The following is a 23,050-nucleotide window of genomic DNA, read 5'->3' as shown; positions in this document are numbered from 1 at the left end:
CGGTAATGCTCCTCTCAAAAATGTTAGACATCTGCAAAAATAAATGACCCAGAGCCACACAAAGTTTAGGTCTGCCACAGTCCACTTGCACAAGAAGTGTGTCAGTACAAGAATTTGAAGTTGAGCTCGTTGTCAAATAAATCAGCAGATTTGCTTCAATTATATCGCACACCAGCATCTCTGCACTGAAGAGCCTGAAAAACAATGGATCGAGGTAGCACAGTGGGTAAGAGTGACCTCGCATTCAGAGAATGCTGGTTCGAATACCGACCCGAACATACTTCCAGCACTGGGATGGTGCCTTTCAATAGGTCACGGTCTTACCTCGTTGTCAAAGAGACATTGAGCTCAGTAAAAAATATAGCTCATATCATGTTTCAATTGCATGCGAGGTTCCACAAAATTCTTTGAAAGTACAGTGGGGGTGGTGATCACTAATGCATCATACCTGTGGGTTCAAGCTCATGATGACTCAAAATTTATGAGCACTAAGTAGATGTCCAATTGGTTTGGAGCCCACTATAAATTTGGGAGTTCATTTCATCTTAAGGCTCCGAGCATAACCTACAAATTGCTTAAGCAGAGTGCCTCTTTTGGTAAGCGTCTCACGTAGACCAATGGCTAACAATGACTTGCCGGCCAGACATTAAAAAAACTCAGCTGAAAGCCACGGCTTCATACTGTTACTCTCTCAGAAATATCATGATTTCAAAATTCTTCCTGTAATCCAGGATAACGGGAAGCTTTGCTGTTAGTTTACTTACTTCTTAATGACTCTCTGGCACTTTGAGAACAAACATAACAAGAATGAGTGAGCAGTTTTTAAATGAGGTCTCAAGAAGTTTGCGAGCAATGACTTGCATAATTACAAAACCCACAGTAACTTTGCTTGTTTTTTTTTCCCTCAGGAAAGGCCAAAGAGAAAACAGTTAAATTATCCTGGTAATGGCCAATATATGAACTGCGTAAAAATTACTGAATACATTTTTTAATGTTATCAAAACCATTAACAATAAGTTTTACAAATTCCAAGTGCTAAAAATTTATTTTAAAATATGGCATTTTTAAGTACATATGTACAAATGTTATTAGCATTCAAAAACACAAGATTAATTAATATTTAAGTACTTAAATTCACAGCTTGTTAGTACAACATCCAAAACTTTAATGAACATAAAGTGCAATTCCACACATATACACAATCATGAGAAAACTGGCAAGAAAATACATTCAAACCATTTTACTCTAAACAACCTTGTTGAAAAAAAATTAGTAAACAAGGCTATTTTCTCTCAGAAATATCAATGAATCATTTGCCCCTGTAAAAAAAAATATGCTGCATCTATTAAATTTTATCAATTCCACAGAACAGAAATAATTTATATATGCAGGCAAATCCCAAGGCAACATAGTAGTGTTACATACTAATAGCAGTATTCTTCTCAGAAGTTTTAAGCGTAACTTTTGTGCTAGATAGCTAAAGAATTTACATTTTCACCCTGCAATTAAAGCAATTTTAAGCTCACTAACTTGTTTACTACAATTTTTAAGGCAGTGCCTTTCATGCTGTATCACCCTGAACTGTGGGATATAACCCAGTTTTCCAAAAATCTGTTACCAACACTCATGATTATGACAAACTGTATATTAAAACTCCCTTAAAATTTTGTAACATACAAAAATTTATCCTTTGTTACAAAATTACTACCCTTTTTACACATTAGTTAACAAAAAATAATACACTGAGACATCCAAATAAATAGATATATGCGAGCACTAAAGCACTAACGTACACTGTACAGCCAACACAATGGTACCCAAACCCAGGTTTGTGACCCAAACTAAGCAATTCTTGGGAGGCAATAATATAACCACTTGAATACCTATTACCAAACAGTAAGGAGGGGATAAATCCAGGTCAGGCAAGACATTAAGAATGAGTTTCATTTAGGGTCACAATCGAAAAAGTTTGAGAACCATTGGCCTACATATCTTGCTGCTGGGATATTTTTTGACAGACAGAAACTGGTTTTTTTGAATTTTCCGGCAAAAATAAAATTTAATCATCCATAACATTCCTTCGAATGGAGCCCAGTAGTAACAGTGGATTCGCAATCCAGAGAACCTGGGTTCAAACCCAAATCTTAACTTCCTGATTTCAGTTTGCCACAGTTTCTCAAAACCAACCCATGTTAGGATGGTTCCTGATGACAGGCCATGGTTGATTCCCTTCCCAATATCCCTGGCCTGTCATCATGTGTACTTAACTCTCTCAAATAACCTTGCTGTTGAAAAAGTAAAGCTTAAAAAAATCCCTTCCTCATCAATTACTGCACATCTCTAGTAATCACACAAGAGTTAACATTTTTGCTGGAAAACAAGTCAGATACTGCAGCAGATCCTCACTGGCTGTGATTGCTAATGCTTCTCACTTGTGGTGAGGCTTTCAGGTACGATCCCAACATCCGAACCCCTGTATTAATCAAATATTTATGAGCACTGAGCAGTACCTAAGAGTCAGCTATAACTACTATGGTATGGTCACCTTAAGTCTCTATGCATAGCTGTGAGATGTAAATCCTTACTTAAACCTTTGCCACAGTTATCTTAATTAAATTTTTATTAAATTTTTACATAATCTACGATAACCAGACTATTTCAAAAAAACCTGTCACTCAGTGGAATTTCTCCTTCCCCCTCCCTTCCCATTTTTTTTATCAACAATTCTTAAGTACTGGTGAAAAACTATCTGAAGGAAGTGTTCGAGCCATGTAAGATACCACTGCCTTACTTTACAGATGTGAAACTTGTTCCTTAATAAAGCAACACAAGTGGTATGGCACACTTTTTGTCTCAGCTAAATAACAATTTCCACAACACAGTGGCAGTCTTAGAAGTAGAACCATCTCATGCCATGCATTTTTTAAATGGTCAAGATACCACTGCCTTACTTTACAGATGTGAAACTTGTTTCTTAATAAAGCAACACAAGTGGTATGGCACACTTTTTGTCTAAGCTAAATAACAATTTCCACAACAAAGTGGCAGTCTTAGAAGTAGAACCATCTCATGCCATGCAGTTTTTAAATGGTCAATCAACCCTTGTAACCTGTCTCAAGGAAAAAACCTTTCCAATTAACACATAAACAGGCAACTTATGACATTTTTCCGATGAAAAATGAAAAAGATGCTTGCCATTTCAACATAAATGGTGTAAATATAAATCACTTTGGTACTAATACATCAATTACTATACCAAGTTTACATTACACATGTCTGTGACCAACATATTAATTATAACCATAAAACCTTCTCTTTAACTCAACATATCACTATCCATTCAGGTCACTGAGAAGTTACAAATAATTGTCTCTGTACCATGGATGTCAGCTGATACCTCTTTATTACCTAAATCTGCACGTACTTCATTGGACTAAGACCACATTCCGTTATTTACACGAAGGCACGAGCCTGCCCACCCACAATTTGTCGTTCCAGAAGTCAATGCATTTGATTTTGAAAGAGTAATGAAATGGCTACCATCCACTTGTTTGGCCAATTCGTTCTCAAAATTGAGGCCTCATATGCTTCAAAATACTTAATTACCTATATGTTGTGTACACAATTTTCACTCTATGATATTCTTTTGTCACATGAAGAGTCACCTGAATGTATGATAGTATTAGCACATTCATACTAACTAACTACACACTTTCTCTAGTTATATATACATTTCACTACTATTTAACTCATTTCACGAAAAATTTTGTGCTCTTGCTTTATGATGTCAGCGAATGAATCACGTGAGATTCAGACCACATGATGGTGATACACAAGGTTAGTTGGAAGTAAAAATGTGTCACACTTACATTGGTGCTATTGATTAAGTTATGGAATTCCAACCACTGTGAGCAGAATGTTACCAAGAAACATGCTGAAAATTTCCATTTACTAAATTTAAAACCAGCATGGCAGGCTGATACTAAGCAGACCTCACAAATAATATAACAGTCAAGCAATTTAAACGAATTGACTTGAAAAGTGCTATCACATAATATCGCATTCAACTGGGAAGAAAAGAAAAAAAAGAAAAAAAAAACAGTAAATAATTTACTTTTCAAACTTCACAAAATTCAAACCAAAAATAAATACTATAGGGTTGCGTACTGTAATATAATTTTCAAATGGCAAAAACCAACTTTGAACTCCAATATTAGAGAGTATGTAAAATGTGTATAATGTACAATGTATGTATGTATAATGTATATATATGTATAGTGCAGACATAACTAAGTATCTAGTTTGTTGACAAGTTTATGTATGAGCGACTCTATTGTTTCGGCGTCCATGAGGCCAATGAACTTATCGACGACAAAGCCGTTCCTCATCGCGAGCACGGCTGGCACAGCCTTCACCTCAAACGTGTGCACCAGCTCGGGGTTCTTCTCCACGTCCACCACGGCAAGGTCCACGTTGTCTTGCGCCCGGACCAGTTCCTCCAACTTCGACGACAGGATCTTGCACGGGTCGCACCAGTCGGCGTGGAAGTTCACAATCACCGGGGCGGCACTGTTCAGGACCTTCGCCTCGAAGTCCACGGGGCCTTTCACCTGGTACACCTTCCTCCCGGCCGGCGAGCAGGAAAACTTCTCGGCCGCGCAACCCCCGAGGGCCTTGATCGCTGGCCGCAGCATCCGCGCTGAAGAACCCAGCAGCATCGCGCGAACCGCCATCTGCAACCGCACCTAGGCGTCTGGACGGTTGCGGGAAACACGCACACACGTCGACGGACGGTTAAGTTACCGGTTCCAGTGTGCCAGCGCCTTGGCGCTTCTGGGTTCCATGAGATACAAGAACAAGAATGAGAGAAACGCTGCAACTGATGACAGGCCCAACAGAATTACCAGCGTGACTCGCCACACGAACAGAGTATCGTAAATCTGAAATCAAACAAGTCCAAACATTACATTGACACACAGAAATTCTGCCAGTAAAACTGAGATCTGAATGATTATGGTAAGAACTGTATTTGCAAAATTATTATAAGTGTAATTGGCTATTTTTATAAATGCATATAAATCATTATCTCTGCGACTGAACTTAGTGACACATGACCTAGCCTTTATTTATTTAATTTTATATGTAACACTTCTGCGACAGTGAGGTCATTAGAGAAAGTTAAACAAAACACTAATCACACAATGAAATGAACCTATAGTAAATATTTATCTCAGCATTTGCCTGGAATGCTTAAGCCAGACCTGGATTTGGAATGTGACTGCAGTGTCTCATCACAGAGCCACATCGGAAGAAGGCGAAACCCTAGCTATTTGATGTTTATCATCTGTAACAAGTGCAGTGCTGCAGAACCAGTATAAAAATTGATGATTTGTATCTAAAAAATTTGAAACTAACTAATTAGTTTTAAGTTACCAAAATATGGTAGAAAACCTTCTTTAAATGATTCAAGCATTGAGGAAGTTTAATTTAATACAATTTCTTGGACATACGCCATTGCAGCTTTGCATTGTTTGCCATGGGAAAAATTCATAAATGCAAAATAAGAAGAAAAAAATAAAATAATAAACCCACAGAAAACAGATAAACCCAATGGTGTGTTTGTCCTTGCTATCATTGTTGTATGTCCATAATACCTGTTTAGGTTCAGCATTGATATGCCTATCAACTGTTGATAGGCATATAACAGATGTAATAATAAATAATTAACTGCAATAAGTTCTAACTTAACACCAAGTTCTGCATTTTCCCAGATATTAATTTTAAAGTCACAAAGCAGCAGCGGGAAATCTTGTTGCATCTGCAGTTAAATGTAAAAAAAAATGTGGTTCTTTTTCTTCCGCATCTGTTGTACGGAGATGAATAACCCTGGACTTTCAAGGCAAGTGCAAAAATTTATTTTTGTGTAGCATTTGGAGATTCCTACATTTGATACTATTATTGTTTAAAAATATATCGTAACAAACAAAAGAATTATATTTCTAGATAAATATGCTAAACGTTTATTTAACTGTAGGGTCAAATTATTACATACAATTATGGTCGTTGTCATCCCCGCCCCCCTGTTTTCTGCAATACTGCAGATTTCTGTGAATATTTATGTAAAATGTATATTACTGACATGTTATATACCCTGGAGAAGGGGTCAAGAGAACTCAATAAATAGTAAAAAATGAATTAAAACACCCAGATATTTTGGACATGAGCCACCACTGAACTGGACCCTTGTAGGGCCTAGTTATAAAAAGGTCATATGTTATGAGACCCTATCAGCTATAATTTCACAGTATATTGGACTACATCAGGCTAGACTCCACAGTGCAATACTCATACAAATGGAATGGCTACCACCTGTGTAAAACGCCATCTCCATTCACGTGGGACTCGCTCGACTCATAGTTAAATGATTACCATTGGCTCACGGTCTTCTAGCATGTCAGATTAACGACTGTCCAATCAAGTAAGACATAGAAACCTATAGATATTTGTGGAACGAGGCAACATGGTGCTACAATATACAGTTATGAGTCATGAAAAGGGTTGAAGTCATACCACAAACAGTTCGGACCCATTGCTAAATTAAAGTTATAATGCTGCAGTTTATTACTGGACGTAAGGCAAGGAGTGTGGCTCAATTCAGAAGAAGAGTGAGAAAAAAGTAGGGTGAATACTCGCCATCAGGCTTGTGCCCAATTGCAGAAGTCTTTAGAAGTGTCGGCTCAATTATAAATCGCGATACCAGCCAAGTGCAGAAGCTTATTACATGTATAAAAAAAAGTATGGGAAAAGAATGACGTCATGGAAATCATGGAAGTATTGGCAACAGCGAAAGACAAAATAGCACCGTGGAAAGAAAGACACATTTTAGTGTAGTGTGAGTTTTGGAATAGTAGCAGTTGTTTATAAGAGAAAGAGTGAATTAATAAGTAGAACTGATTATCATTTAAACTGAATACATAAGAATGCAATAAGCATTAAGTGAGAAGAAATTTGTTGGATATGTGGGGTAATGAGTGTAGCACTGACAAGAGAAGAGGAAGGTCATGTTTATTTATATTGTATCAATATAACAGTACAATGTAGTGTGTATGTGTGGTTTATGGTTGTGATTGAAGAAGTGACCAGGAAAGTGACGGTTTGTGTATCACAATATCAAGTAAATTAAAAGGAGGAATGACAAATTGCTTTTAGTTTAAATTAAACATATACAAGAGAAATATTGACAGAAAATGATTATTTCCATAATGATACGGAAGGTAAGTATTCTTTTATGGCTTTTAAATGTTTGTGATTAGTAGTTTTATGTGAATTTCGTTTCATGTGTTAGGTGAAAGCTGTGTTGTGTTTTTTTCATTTGCGATGTTAGGTGAAATAGTTGCTTTGGTTAGGTGAATCATAAAAGATATTATGTCAAGTAAAAATGGCTCTTTTCCTGTAGGTTAGTTGAGCAATCGTTGAAGTGATAAAAACAAAGCGAAAGGTTTGGTGACGGTAGGTCGGCTGGTAAAAGACTTTTGCGTATTTCATTTTAATAAATTGGTCAATTATAGTTGGACAGCATCGTAAAGGAGACTAAAATTCTACAAGGTCTAGTTTGTTTTGCGATAGCGGTATTTAATGTGTATAAAATAAGAATTGTCGTGATTAAAAATTTGTGGTATGGTATTGTGAAATAGAAAATTAGCCCACCCTGTCTAGTCTATTTTGCAATACCTAGATTTAAATATTTACCTTAATGAAGATTCTAGAAAGTATTTTTATTGGTATTGTGAAGTAGAATAAAGTCCCACCCGGTATACTCTATTTTACAATACCAATAAAAATATGAAATAGCTCGGTAATATTTTTCTCGGTATAGTGAAGTAGAGTACAGTCCCATCTAGTCTACTCTATTTTGAGATACCTGTATTTAATTTTTTGAAAATAAGACTTTTCGATAAAATATTTTACAGAATCGTAACTAGAATACAGTTTCGCCCAGTCATTTCTATTTTTTTATACCAGTGTTTAATTTTATGAAAGTGAGACTTCAATATATTTTCTCTGTACGTGAACTAGAATACAGTCCCACCAGGTCAACTCTATTTTGCGATACTGGTATTTTATTCCACATTATCACTTTTACTGCAACTTTTGTTTTTCCGTAAAATGAATTTTTATAAAAAATAGGGCACGATGTTAATGTTCTTGATACTGCCGTAAGTTTCAATGTCTACAAATTTTATAGATTATGAAAAACTGGTATCACAAATTGAATAAGCGGGGATGGGGAGTTATTATATTCTGGTTTACAATATCGGAAAAATATAACATTAAAATTGTTAAATTTGTAAAATTTAGTGGTTTATTGTTCCCCATCAAAAAACCCCATATTCTCGCGCTTAATGACGTAAGCGACGCCATATGGGCGACGTCATCAGTATTATGGTATCGTTGATCTAGCATAGTACCGCAGAGTCGTTATCTCCATGATAGGAGTGGCCGCTGAGTGGCAATTCGGGACTTGAAAGCAATATTAACTTTAACATTTATCCTTCCTGCCTGGAACATGCAAAATAATACTTTTTATATTGCAATGTGAATGAATATACCTAAGAGATATGTCCGCATTCAAAACTCCGCCTATTCATATTTGCCAACTCATTCTATATTTACACTTCTCACCTTGACAAGACCTTCTGTTTCAAATATCGCTTCGTTCTCACTCTCGCGTGGTATACAAATTAAAATTAAAGAAACGATAGTGGCCAAAATGATCGCTGCTACGCCTATATACTTTTGCGTCCGAAGAGAGATACAGCACAGAATAGCAGCCGTCACCCACAGCAATATAACGATAAACAACCCAACGCCCACTCCAAGGACTCGAGTGGGCATTACGAAAGAAAATAAATATACACACAAGCAGCTAGCACATTCTGATAAAGCAATAACAGTCAATCATTTTTAAGTTCACAAGACTTAAGAAACGTAAAGAAATGGTTTGCAATAGCAATTCACGACATCCTCATACTTCCAAACGCTGTAGTTACAAATTTTTTTTTTATTATTTTACTTTTGGCAATGTAGCGTTTGTTATGGTTTTACATTTCGTTACACAATTGTTCCTTCTCGTCGACGGTTGTTTGTTTTTACTAGCAGGTTTCGAAAAAAGTGTTCCTGTTTCATCATTCGTTTTACATTTCTCATTGTAATGGTAAGCTATAATTACGAAATGTCAAATTTAAATTTACGTTAGAGCGTGTATGTGTATTTTTTTTTTTTAAGAAATAGTTTATTCTCTTTGAGGGATCGAGTAGAACTACAGATAGAGGTTATGTTAGCTACTTATATGTAAAAATTAAGCATAAGAAACACGTGTGGTTTGATATTCTATAAAATATTAGGGCATAATACTGTTATGTGTAATATAGTTCTCGATTTTATCCTGAGTTGGTACAAAATAAACTACTTGACCCAGGTAGTTTTGTGACTTGAGTATTGATGTGCTTTATCTCGAATATATCAAAAACTTGAGTTGGGAGTTGTTTAGTGATACAAGGTTGATATAAATACTTGTAAGAATATAACAGGTAATTAGAAAGTTGGTTAAGCAATCAGAGAGTTTGCTATACTGGAGTAGGAAGGTTGCTCTGTGGCTGCAAATAATGGCATAGAGAGAGGACTGGTAAGCCCCCATAAAGTTTTTGGTAGCCAGATCACAGATGGCTCAGGATTAACCAAGCTGGAAAAACAGCCACTCGTTACCATCAGTAAAATTCTTACAAGCTATGTTGTTCCCCCTCTAGTGAAGAGCATGGGAAGTCTCATTTCGAGGACTGCCCTCATTTAGTTTTGTAGCTGCTGTTTGTATGTATGTGATGGATAGAGCAGATAAGCACCATGAAGAACACACTACAGATAAAGTGTTCATAGAAATCTGGCACAACTTGGTGGCTCAAAGTGATGGTGAAACCATTAGGAAAATTTAAGCACACCTCTTTTTTTTTACACGTTGCTCTAAAAGTTTAAAAAAACAAAAGTAAAAGTTACTGTGGCCATAACTTTAAATGTGCCTAACTTGTAAGATTTCAAATTAATTCTGTTAGTGATAGACATTTAATTTCGACTTTCTATCATGTGTTAAAAAAACACCTTAAAACTCAATTGGGTCCCTTGGTGCCCGGGCCTTAGGGATTTAATCCTCCCCCACCCTCTTCCTCCCCCATTGTAAGCTGTTTGCTATTTTGTTGCAGTTTCGAAATAAATATATATACAAGCCAGGAGGAATAGGATGGAACCTACTGTGTTCGCTGCACCCTCGCTGCATGACATACCTGAGCCCACTCAGGCCAGCCCTGCATGTCAACCACAACTGGAGAATGGTGAGTTCTGCACCATTGTTACCAACTGCATCACATCACATTTCAAATGTTCTTGTGTCTGACAAGGATCAATGGTGGTAGTAAAACCTTGTTTATCCGGTCCTCGTTAATCCGCCTCACTGGATAATCCTAATCATATTTGTAGACAGTTTATTTTAAGTTGACATAAAAATGTTTAGCTATGTAAGCAAGAACGTAGCTATAAGTATAGCTAATTCTCACTTTTTAGTTTGATTTAATGTACAGTTCCTGCAAAGATTGTAGAATTAAGGTAATAATTCGTTTTTTGTCGAGTTTAATGAAGCATACCAGCTGTCAAAGCTCATGACGTACTTGGAGCGTCAGCATGATACCGATACGGCTTCAGGGTCGGGCCAGCCAGGCAATCACCCAGGGCCCCAAGTCTAGCGAGGCCACACGCCTGTGCTTTTCATTTCTTCTTTTTAAAATGCAGACATTAATGAGGAAAGGAAATTTTTATTTTCATCAGCTTATAAAATAAAGCGGTTAGTACAAATTTCAGTTCACGATTTTGTATTAGAAAAACTCTCAGATATTTTATTTCCACATTTAATTACATAATTCCACTGAAATTTGATTGTAAGCATTTACGAAACTGACCCAGAGATAATTTATCAGGAAAGAATATCAACATTTCTAAAGATAAATTAGTAAAATCATTGACGAAATTTAAGTTCCAGGTTGGCTTAAAATTTTGTTTGAAACAGGAAATTTTTCAAATTGTTCTCGGGCAGGGCCTTCATAAAAGAAAAAAAGCCCTGCTGTCTAGGGTTGCCACTGAGTAATGTTGATTTGCGCCTTGGTGTTGCAGGTGCGGCTGTACTCGAAGCCGGCGCGTCAGCCCAACTTCTTTACCCAGTTTGTGGAGAACATCAAGCAGGAGTTTGCAAAGAACAAAGAGATGAAAGAGAACTTGAGGAAGTTCAGGGACGAAGCCCAGAAGCTCGAGCAGTCGGACGCCTTAAAGAAAGCTAGGTAATGTGCATGTGCCGTATGCCCTTGTAGCGAATGTAGAAATACACTGCCCAGTAGCTACTTTCCGTGGCTAAAAACTGTGATGCCTACACCTATGTGACACTTTCACGTGACCAATCAGCATCATAGGATACGTACCAGAAGTTTAAACTTACCTTGTTTTAAGTATGCATATACACTATGCAACTCAAGTATTATTATGTAAGTAAAACTTAAGTAATGCAATGATCTTTTTTACTACTGGTTTTGTGATGTGTTACTTTGATGTCTTTAGTATGTCATTTTGCTCATGTAACAGCATAAGACATAACCATGTTGGTTATGTATTTGAAATTTGCTATCAGCACATCTTCAAAAGTACAGAATGTTAAAACTGCTTTAAAACATCTTTTCATCTAATATTCATGTTTAATCACTGGAACAGATGTTTGTAAGCACTGAATGTTAAAAATCAAGCAGCATATCGTAATTTCTGCTGCTTGTGCTTGGATTCAACCACTGCAATTTTTTGAGGCAGATACCAAGGATTTTGCTTGCACACTTGTGCAGTAATATAAATTCACTCCCTCACTTTTTTTTTTTTCAGTCCATGCTTATGTCATGGTTGGGCCTTTTGTTTTACTACTGATTTCCTGCAGCAGGCTGTAGTTATTTCTGGATTCTGTTTCAGGCAAAAGTTTGAAACTGTGGAGTCTGAAGCATCTAAAGGTTCCGAGGTGTTGAAGGAAAAACTGGGCTCCATCAAGGAAAAGATGCACGAGGCATTAGAAGATGTAAGCAAATCTGACATTGCTAAGAAAGCAGGTATTTTATTTGTATGTATTTGACTATGTACAGTGCAACTTAATGGGTTCAGGATTCGTTGAAAGGTTTTGGAACCTGTGATGATGGTTTTTTTTTTCTTTCCCAGGTACTCCATTGTGGAGTAGCAAAATATATACAATTAAATATTGACTGTGCTTTTATCTGTTTCTCCATGAGTTTATATTGCCTGTTGAGAAAATGAAATAATATTAATTTATTTGTTTAAATATTACTGATTTACTGTTTACAATTCGCATGCAGTTTGGAACAAGCTATGATTTGTTATAAAGTCATATACTATTGGGCCTTGCACACAAAGGCTGGAATTCATGATCATTTCAGCTACAGATCCATGGGTACAATGGTGCGCGAGAGAAGGTTGCCTCCAAATAGCTTTCCATTATGTAGGTTTATGAACAAGTTCGGGACCCTCCTTGATGTGGCCGTTTGAGAGACTGATGTGTGTGAGGCCATAAACTGGCATGAACAGCCCTGACTAGCGGACATTAGGAACACTACAAAATTATCATTGAGTCGTAGCAGAATTTTTTTTGTTATTAACATTTACAATGATGTTAATTAAAATTGCAAATATAATTATTAAACTTGAAAACATTGCTACCCCATTTTCACTCCTTAGGGCTTGAATTTCACAAAAGATAAAAATTGTTGTTTATATTCTTGTGTTTATTATTATCCCATATCATTTATTAAGCTTAAATAAATTCAGAGAAATTATTATTAAACTTTAAAACTAACTTACCCTTTTTTCACCACTTAGGGGTTGTTTTACACAATTAAAATATTTGGTGGGATGATTTTGTTTGTTTAATATTGGTATCGAATATTATTTCTTTAGCTTGATTATATTCAGAGATATAATAAATCATCTTAAATCCATATTTACCCTTATTTCACTCCGTTAGGGGTAGAATTCTGTAATTATATGTAGCTTTTAAGTTAGCCAAAGACCTTTCTAATAATAAAAAGTTCGTCAAAATCCGCCAAGTAGTTTTCGATTGATGCTGGAACAAACTGACAACAAAAATTTTTAAAACTATATTTTTGATTTCTCAATAATGTAAATAGCTATTTTTTTTAATCATATTTTCATCCAATGTATAGACTTTTTGCCTTGAACAATTTTATTATTAGTAGAATTTGGTGAATAAATTGTTGTTGGGTGATTCCATAGAAAATGGTAACTGTGTTTAATTTTTTTTTGCCATGCATAATATTTATTTTATGTTTCTAAATAGCCTACCTCATTGTTAGCAGTGTGAATTTAAAGATTTATTTTCACTACATACCTATTTGGGAACATTGAATGTTCTAAATATGTATTTCATTGGGTGTACATTATCCCACACACAACAATTTTGTCCCACATTAAATAAAACAAAATCTTTAACTCCTCAAAACGTTTCACTTTGATTCTCTTCTGCAGCTCATTAAATAGCAAAAATTAGGGAAATAATTGTAAAAACTAAAGATATGAAAACTGACAAATTTCTTTTAGTTTTGTTGACTTTTATCTCTAAAGTTGTAGGTGTAAATAAATGGTAGTAAATGCATGTCTTACATTTGATATAATATTAATTTTTTTTTCCTAATTCTAGTAGGAAAATTAATAATTACTATAGCCAAAATAAATAAGATATAGTATGCTGTAAAGGATTATTACATTTATAAAATAGTATTCCAATTGGTAATGGATTTGAACTAAAGAAAAATAACAGGATTTGCAAGCCTAATGGAAACTTTACAATAAATTGTTGAGGTTATTTTTTGTAATTAATAAAAAAAGTGGGGCTGTGCCAACTGAAGTACGCAATGTGGCTGTGGATGCAGGTCAGATAACGGAGGAGCTGGGGAAGTCGGCCCGGGGCGCCGCCGAGTCCCTCTCGGAGAAGGGCCAGCAGCTGGGCAGGTCAGCGGCCTTCCAGACGGTGTCGCAGACCGCGAGGGCCGTCAAGAAGGAGCTGGGTGAGGGCAGCATGCAGGCGTTTGTGTACAAGGCCCCGGACAAGCTGCGCAAGCGCAACGAGACGTGCGCAGTCGCAGACAACAGGGTGATCGAACCCAACCAGGAGGCAACCGGCGTCGAGCTGCACAAAGATTCCAGGTAAGCAGTCCTCTTTGCAATCTTAAGTTATAGTTATTAAATTTTTTTAATTTTATTTTATTGCACTTTTTTTTGTAAATTTACAACTAATTGAAATTTTTTTAAAAAAAATTTGGTTATGAAATCTTGTATTGGTTGTGTTATTTGATTAGCTTTAGAAAATGTAGTTGTCATGGCCCCCACAAGGGTGTGGCTGGGTGGACCCCTGGGTCCAGGGCCCGGGCCCAGCCCCCCCCCCCCCTCCCTTTTTTATCTCAGTGTGTGAAATAAATATATATACTCACTGTGGTTATTTTAAAGTAAAATAATTTTATAAATAAAGCTTAGTTTGGACTTATAAAATAGTAACCATAATTTTACCATGTATTTTCAGGTTAAATAACATTCTAAAAAGAGTGTAGGTAAGAAATAACCATGCAATTATAATGGAGCACGTGACTGTAAAATTGGGGGAGGGGTCATCTCCGATCCTGGGTCCAGGGCACGCACGCACACACACACAAACACACAAGCTCATGGTAGACAACATTTGTAAGGAGTAATTTCATGATTGCGACCGAAGTCACGTGGAATGAAGTGTAACCAGAGTGCTGCCATCTGTGGCAGATGTCACAAACCAAAAGTTTACAAAGCCAAAGGGAAACATTATAGTATTAAATGTTGAATGAATTTTAACAAAATGAGCACTACTTTAATAAAATTCCTGGTTGAAAATCAGGTCTAAAGCCAGGGTTTAATATTTTTTCAAGTCTTTTTTATCAGAGCCGTTTCATTATATGTATAGTTTTAAATTCCAGTTTGCTAATCAAATGATTCAATAGTTGGCTTAGCTGCTCAGCTGTGAATTCTTGCAGAAATGTCGTTGAAAACACAATTGGCGTATATTTATCATGCTTGGCATTATTTTAGAGAAATCTGCATTAAATTTTGTATCACAGTTTTGTATTATATACATATGTGTATTTTCAACATGAGAACACTTGAATTTGGTGGTTACCGAGGTAAGAGGTTGCACTTCTCTGGCAAGTACTAAAAACCTCACTCACCTTTTTTATTTTTTTTTATTTCAAATAGTCAAATGACCTAATAGGGGTATGGAAAATATAGAATGCCACCCGTAGTCAAGTCCAACGGGAATCTCTTTTGTTAGGTCACACATTGTGATATTGTTCAAGGTAGATTAACTGCATACAGTGAAATTCCATTACAACGTACTTCACAATAATGTATCTTTCAGTTCAACGTATGATTTTAAATTCCCGCTCAAAATACCAATGTAAAAAATGTAAAAATATTTCACTTTAACGTTAAAAACGTGTCCTAATTTTCAATACAACGACCATTCTTTTCCAGTTATCAGGAAAATTTTACATAATAGTTATTGATTTTGCGCAGGGGTTCTTTAATATAAATGTACATTACGATTAATTTTTATCACTTTCAAGAATCGTTAAGTATAAAATGTAAACAAACATTGTATCAACGATTCGTAGAATCATTGTACAGTATAACGTGCCATTCATCGTCCTCCACTTTAATGCACGAGACGATCTAAACAATCGATTGCTGTCTCGCCCCTCAAGACAATTGTTTTTAGCTGCGCCATCTTTTGGTTATTTATAGAGCACGTTTTATAAGTTTCAATTACCGCAGACACAAACGTTAAATAAAAATTATATTTTAAATTATATACAAAATAGAAAATCCAATAATGTTAATTTATGCAGGTTAATTTTTGAACTGTTTGGTGTCAAAACATGGCCGACACGCTTTAATTGTTTTGCCATGAAGGTCGGAATGTTGCCTGGCACAGCCATGCTCACAACGCGCGCTACTAGTGCGGAGCTATGGTTATCTATGGATGAGAGGTTTGTTTACGTTTGACGTGGCATGAGGCAAACAATATTGTTGAATGAATATTTTAATCAGGATGGATGACCAAAAAGATAAAAAGAAACGCAAGCAGTTTACTTTGAAGGAAAATGTGGAAATTATAAAAGAAGTTGACAAGGGCAGAAAAAATAGATATGTGGCTCGGTCGTTTGGTTTGGTTCCCACTACACTGTCAACAATAATAAAAGATCGCGAAAAAATTATTAAACTGTATGAACAGTCATCTTTATCTGCTGGTTGCAAGAGACTTCGCCTAGGAGATGACGAGGGAATTCTATTCCAATAAATGTACATATCTGCAAAATAGTTTAACCCATTTGTCATTTTGTGTTTGACAGATACCTATAAATTTTGTATATTTAGGCCTAGAATTTAGGCTACTGTATTAAGTTCAGTAATTTTTTTTAAATTCTTGTTGTTTTACAAATATTTGCTTCCAAGCTAATGTAACATTTGATCCCCTACTACTTTATTTTTAAAAATTCAAAAATACTACATTTTAAAGGTAACTTTCAGAATAAAGTACTTTCATTACTAAGTATAAAAGTTGAGGCTTTATTGGTGTACTTTATAACGAGATTCTACTGTACTTCTGTATATTAATTAAATTCCAGAATACCTGGGATGCCTACATTATTTTTAAATTAATTTTTTTTTTTAACATACACCATTACTAGCATCATACAATTTTAAATCAGTCTTTCCCTTTGCAAGAACTTTAAAAATTACAAATAATTTTTTTTATGTATGTACATTTCTTTCTGTGTATGAGTAATATAGTTTCAATCTATTTTATCCTTGGCAGATATTTTTATGAAATATTTTTACTTCTGTTTCATAATTAATATTGATTTTAAGTATCTAATTTTTTTTTTTTTTACTGCTAGGTTTTATCAGAGCTGGCAGAACTTTAAGGACAATAACCCGTACGTGAACAAAGTGTTGGACTGGAAAATAAAATACGACGAAAGCGACAACCCGATGATCCGAGCGTCGCGCCTGCTGACGGACAAGGTGTCGGACATCATGGGCGGGCTGTTCCAGAAGACCGACCTGTCGCAGACCCTGACGGAGATCTGCAAGGTGGACCCGAGCTTCGACAAAGTACAGTTCATCAAGGATTGCGAGACGGACGTCATCCCCAACATCCTGGAGGCGATGGTGCGCGGGGACCTGGACATCCTGCGGGACTGGTGCCACGAGGGCCCGTTCAACGTCTTCTCCGCGCCCATCCGCCAGGCCCGGGCGGCCGGGTACCGCTTCGACTCCAAGGTCCTCGACATCGACAACGTCGACCTCATGATGGGCAAGATCATGGACCAGGGGCCCGTGCTGGTCATCAATTTCACGTCGCAGCAGATCATGTGCCTGAGGGACGCGAAGGGCAATGTCGTCGAGGGCGACCCGGAGAAAGTGCTGCGGGTCAACTACGTGTGGGTTCTGTGCCGGGACATGACGGAACTGAACCCGAGAGCAGCGTGGAAGCTTTTGGATCTCTCTGCTAGCAGCACCGAACAGTTAGTTTGAAAAAATAAATTATTGTCGATGTACATATTATTACATACATGTATATTTCACTAGAACCTGGTACACATGGGCATCTTTCTTTTTCGCAAAGGTGAATGTTAAAAGTGATAAAGCAGCATTAAATAATGTAAAAAAATGTACAGGTTACAATTTTAAGTGGTAAGTTTGCTTTTGTAGTAAACTTTATTTAATAAATACTACATCTTAAAGTACAAAAATCAACTTTCAAAGGTTTTACTGCTTCAATATTTTTTTCCAATTTTATAAAAAATATCATTTTATTCTTTTGTACTAATTATAATTCATCCCATTTAATGTGTGTTTAATGATTGTGGGGAAAAAAAGAAAGTTGGTTTAGAAATGTATCAATGAAAAAATGAAATTTAAGATTTATTTTGTAGGGCCATTATGAATAGGTATAGTTTTGTTTGTTTATAGTGGCCTTAATAGCTAAAGATATTTACAGAAAGAACTAGCTACATATAGCCCTTGTATGGTAGCTAATAGAATTATTTCTTTAACACTAGTTTGCTAAAAGTTATTTTTTGGATAAGGGTATTTACCATTCTACTCACATAAGATGTCTATGTGTACTAGACTTAAGCATTCTGCAGAAAATAATACAATTGAGTGTGCCGATGATAGAAACGTATGCTTAATTTTCAAAGTATGTCATGAACTGCAGGCACAGGTAATATTAAATTACAAGCCTACAGGTGGTCAGTTTTAAACTGCACATAGATTACAAAATGTTACCAATAGCATAAATTTATAGAAGACCTTTTCCAAAGGCTTGGTCCTGAATGTTTTGACTTTTTTATATATAAAAGATTTTTATTATTTGCTACCTAAGCTTTAAAATCTTCCTGTTAATATCTTTTTTTTTACATCTAAAAGTAAAGAATGTGTATAAATTAAAACTTAATTTTAAAATTATTTTTCCATACTTCAATGATTTGGTTGTGTAACTACCTAATACTCTTATTCACTGCCTCATTTTATTTTTGAGAGACTTACAACATATCTAATTTTACTGAAGTTTTTGAACAGACCACTGCATGAAAAAAATTAATATTGACTTAGGCCAATTTACAATATTCCATGAGTTGGTTACATGAAAATGTAAACTCATTGCAGAGGCAGTCATTTGGGAAGGGTGGTGGGGTTAAATACCAACTTCTCCTTGTTAACTCCACCTAAAAACTTCTGTGGTGATGGCAAAAAAATAATCTGCTTCAGGCTGCACCTAACATGTAGAGTGTTCAATTTTTGATGTGTATACAGCATTTGGTAGGAGTAATTTCGTGAAAAAGGAATGGAAGTTTATGAACGTAAAAGTGTGACAAAGATGGTGGACCCACATGTTCAATCCATATATTAAACACCTATCCCTCACTTACACTACTAATTAGTTCCTAAAAATGCTCATGTTATTCAAAATCGCGTATTCTGAAGGATTAGTTTCCATAAATAGCAAGGCTAATTTATGTAATGTGTTCCAAAATTGCGTAGAATAACACTCAATGATAAATATGTCACACCATTAATCTTGATATGCCTCCTATTGCACTTTGTATGACAAATACGACACCGCGTAACGGAAGATACATGGTTATATACTTTATCGTCAGTCTGCTGGCTGACTTGCCCGCCCGGGCATGACCTTCAACTCACATCGCATATCTTGCCAAACCATCCTTTACTGACAGTGAAACCAATATTACTGTTCGGATAATTACATTTTAATTTTTAAAAAATTAAAGTGCTTATCGTGTCCTATCGCATAATCTCGCACAAATTATAATAAGATCAAGTTACAAAAGTAGGGGTGCGATTTTTATGTGGGGAAAAAATTTTTGTTAGGAAAGGTTATTCATAAAAACATAACCCAATCATGGAAAGTACCTATGTTTTTTTTAAAGTAGAGTATAAAAAAGCACGCCAAACTATTTAAATTAATAAGTCATGCAACAAAAACCTTTCTTCAACTTTAAATAGAAAAACATCATCTGTGACCCAAATGCGAACCTGAAATAACGCATAACTATTGTCGTAGTACACACCACGAAAGAGTGCGGGCTATCAAATGTAGTAAAATCGGCACAAGATAGAGAGCACGCATTGCATGCAATCGGCGAGATATCAATATCGATATTTGACTACGTTTGTGCACTCTATACGGGAAGTAACATAGCCAAACATGAATGATGCCAACTAGCGGTGGCTACATTTTTATAAACGGTACACCACGGCATCACAGACTAACAGATAAAGGTTATAATGTTTAAAAATGTCTTCAAAAGAAAATTGTGTGCACATTTGACTTGCTTAAAACTAAAGTGCGACCAACATAAGCGTGGCCTTCATGTCAATCTGCGCGGCCGTAATAGGTACTTCTAGTTTTGTCTCAAATACTTCAACACGATGCATTATGAGTGATCAAGCACGTAGTTACCGGCAGCTGAATGGTCAGATGTTGCTTTTGTTTGTGTGATTTCCTTGCCACTGGCTAGACTGAGTTCACGGCCCGGTTTGTGGCCAGGCGACAACGGTACGGCACAGTGGCATACGCGTGGACGTAAAAAAATGTCGTCCTTTACACGCCATAGCCGCAATTTAACTTACCATAGTTGATATTTGTACAACAGCCGATAGTGTAGTCAGACCTGCGTGACCATCTCTTCCCCCCTTGCCTGGCTAACTGTATTCCACAGCACATCTGTTGTTTACAGAAGTTGAAACAGGTTTCGTGGCATCGTGCCAGACTTTTTTTTTTGCCTGTGGAGATTTCGTGCTAACTGAAATTTACAGACCTGCTATTCAAGACTGGGGCAGTAAAATTAACATTGCGCTAAATGAATTCACGCATTCTGAAGACGTGCTAAGTGAGGGATAGGTGTATTCTCTTTTTTAGATTGAACATATCACCTTCAGAATAACTTAAGTCAGATACCAATAAATCAGTGATTAATTATAGCATTATAGGGTTTGTATTGTTTGTTTATGGTACCAAAAAAAAAAATACCTATTTAAAAATGTGTATTGAACTCTGCTTGCATTAAAAGTATTAAAACACCATCTCTTTCCTAGCAAGGCAGGCAAGGTATGCATGATGCCTCTGCATAACTTTGTTTGTCCATCCCTCTCCATAAGACATGAAGAAAACCTGTTTTACAATAGGGTACTTTAATTTGGAGTGTTGTGCCTTATCTGTCAGCACACACATGTCTGCACCCTGCCTTCTACATACTGAACAAAATCTTTAAAGTGGAGGTGTCAAACTGGACAGTTTCAAATGCATTGATGTGATTTTTTTTTTAAGTCAGTTATGGCAAGGATAATGGGTATATTCCAACATCCAGGTCCAGCGAAAGAGTCTTTAACCCAGCATTCTACAGTTCTCCTTATTCTGTAATCTGTAGGGAAAAGATTTTACATTGAATTACAATAAAACCTAAATATTATCTTTTGAAATATTAAGTTCAGTGAATGTTTAATATGCAGTTTGCATCAAAATGTATATGAAAAAATTAATTTTATATTACAAATTGCATCTCCTATTAATGTACTCATTTTTATCTTACTGCCAATGGTACATTATTCGAAACACGTAATTGATTTATTTTTAGTCTCGAGTAATTCTGTCCAGGATAATCGTATTACAAAAAAATTTATTGTTATAATTATAATATTTTAGTCAACTATGTATCTAATATCATTTTAGTGTTGTGTGTGTTAACAAAAAACTTACAAGAATAAAAACAATTATAAAATCACTTGTTTTTTAAAAAAAATTAATTGCCTAAAAATAAAACTATAAAATAATTTCTTTAGTAATCTGGCACTAATCCAGCAGCTCATGTTCAGATTTGTTTTCGGGCTGTTGGCCTAGGCCACCAGGTGCTTCCAGCATTTTTAGTTTGCTCAGTTTTTCATCTCAGAACAGTTATTCCTGTTTTCTGACAGGTTATGTTTCACGGGTACCTTTCAGTAAACAAGTTTTCTTTCTATACTTTCATTACAATTTTTTTTAACACGATTGTACTATTTATGCAATTTTCTTGGGTAGTTTATCAATATTATAGTGGTGTTAAATTATTTGGCAAAATTACTAATTCATCAAGGCCTCTGATGTGTTGGATCCAAGACTGTTTGAATTAAAATTACGAGGTCCCAGTCAATGCCTATAAGGGTTTAGAGCCCCTTTAAGGGTCCCGCCTACCCGGGCACACCTACAGTGCGCAGAGCTTCAGGAAAAACAACGCGATTTAAAAACTACAATATATCCTAGCGGGGTCTGCTTACGAAAAGCATTTAAGAGTTCGCTGAGGACCGAAAAGTACTTTTTATTTCGAATGAAGTTTTTAAACTGTATTTTTAGAAGAGTGAAAATGTCTATAACGTGTGTTTTCAGAGTAATTTTTAGACGTAAAACAACCGGTTCAGATTCTTTAAAGCACTTAAGGGACTTGCATTACACATTTATCTTCATTTCTCCGCAATATAATGTTACAGTCACCGCTCAAATTAAACAGTTATCCTGTGACGACGAGAAGACTGCCGCCAGTTTAGGGACTTGCGCTTAGAGGCTATACCGCGCTAGAAATACCAGCGAGCGTCACGTTTAATATCCCACCTCACACACATACACCCCTGATGAGGCGGGCCCCTTAAGCTGCTGTACTTAATCCTGTAATGTTAAACTCTACCAGATAATAAATTTTTTTAGTACAAAATAAAAAGGTTTTGCCATTAAAAATCTGTATAGAAACACTATTTCCTTTACATCTGCATAATTAAGTTACTGAGCATGTGATATGCCATCAAAAGGTAATAAAATCAATTTCCCTCACAAAAACACAAATGCTTACGTATAAGAGATGGCCTATTGTGTCAATGTGACAATAGACTTTTGACTGCTCTCTCTCACCTGACTCTGAATGAACCAGATGCTGGAACCTTGGCATCAGGCAAGTGCATCATGTTCCAACCTGCACACTGTGGTTGCCTCAACCATCCGGCATGCACTGTATCGTGTATCGACGTGTAACTTAACTCACTCTGCCAGTTAAGAGCTGCCACAACATCTTGTTGAGTTGACCGACTATATCAAGGCTCACAAATTTTAATTTTGTTATCCGTCTTCAAATTGGTTTCTTTACTTGATAGTTGCTCTACTGGGTTTACTATTACAATCACTTTGTATTTTGTTGACTCCAAATTATGTTTCATTTTATATTTTGTTAGTTTTGATGACATTTTTATTTAGCTAAAAGTTTACAAAATATTTTTTTGCAGATTATTGATAGAAAGTATAATGGTA

General features: G+C 36.0%; 3 protein-coding genes across 3 annotated transcripts; 1 reads left to right on the top strand and 2 right to left on the bottom strand.

The window, feature by feature from the left end:
* Nucleotides 1–1,026: 1,026 nt before the first annotated feature.
* LOC134533100 (transmembrane protein 218-like) lies at nt 1,027–9,045 on the bottom strand. Its single transcript, XM_063370342.1, has 2 exons — nt 8,683–9,045; nt 1,027–4,940 (listed from the first exon to the last, which is right to left on the bottom strand). The coding sequence occupies exons 1-2, from the start codon at nt 8,893–8,895 to the stop codon at nt 4,800–4,802; spliced, it is 354 nt and encodes a 117-aa protein (XP_063226412.1). The 5' UTR covers nt 8,896–9,045; the 3' UTR covers nt 1,027–4,799.
* On the bottom strand, nt 4,290–4,718 carry LOC134533432 (thioredoxin, mitochondrial). The gene has a single exon (XM_063370955.1). It carries the CDS (start codon nt 4,716–4,718, stop codon nt 4,290–4,292), a length of 429 nt encoding a protein of 142 aa, XP_063227025.1.
* Nucleotides 9,046–9,116: 71 nt separating the features above from the next.
* Nucleotides 9,117–21,498, top strand: LOC134533098 (mitochondrial import inner membrane translocase subunit TIM44). Its single transcript, XM_063370341.1, has 6 exons — nt 9,117–9,214; nt 10,254–10,382; nt 11,215–11,378; nt 12,049–12,182; nt 14,034–14,307; nt 17,088–21,498. Exons 1-6 carry the CDS (start codon nt 9,212–9,214, stop codon nt 17,725–17,727), a joined length of 1,344 nt encoding a protein of 447 aa, XP_063226411.1. The 5' UTR covers nt 9,117–9,211; the 3' UTR covers nt 17,728–21,498.
* The last annotated feature ends 1,552 nt before the right edge of the window (nt 21,499–23,050 follow it).

Source organism: Bacillus rossius, chromosome 6 (genome assembly GCF_032445375.1).
Source record: "Bacillus rossius redtenbacheri isolate Brsri chromosome 6, Brsri_v3, whole genome shotgun sequence".
Taxonomy (NCBI): Eukaryota; Metazoa; Arthropoda; class Insecta; order Phasmatodea; family Bacillidae; genus Bacillus; species Bacillus rossius.
This window is presented reverse-complemented; position numbering and strand designations above follow the sequence as displayed.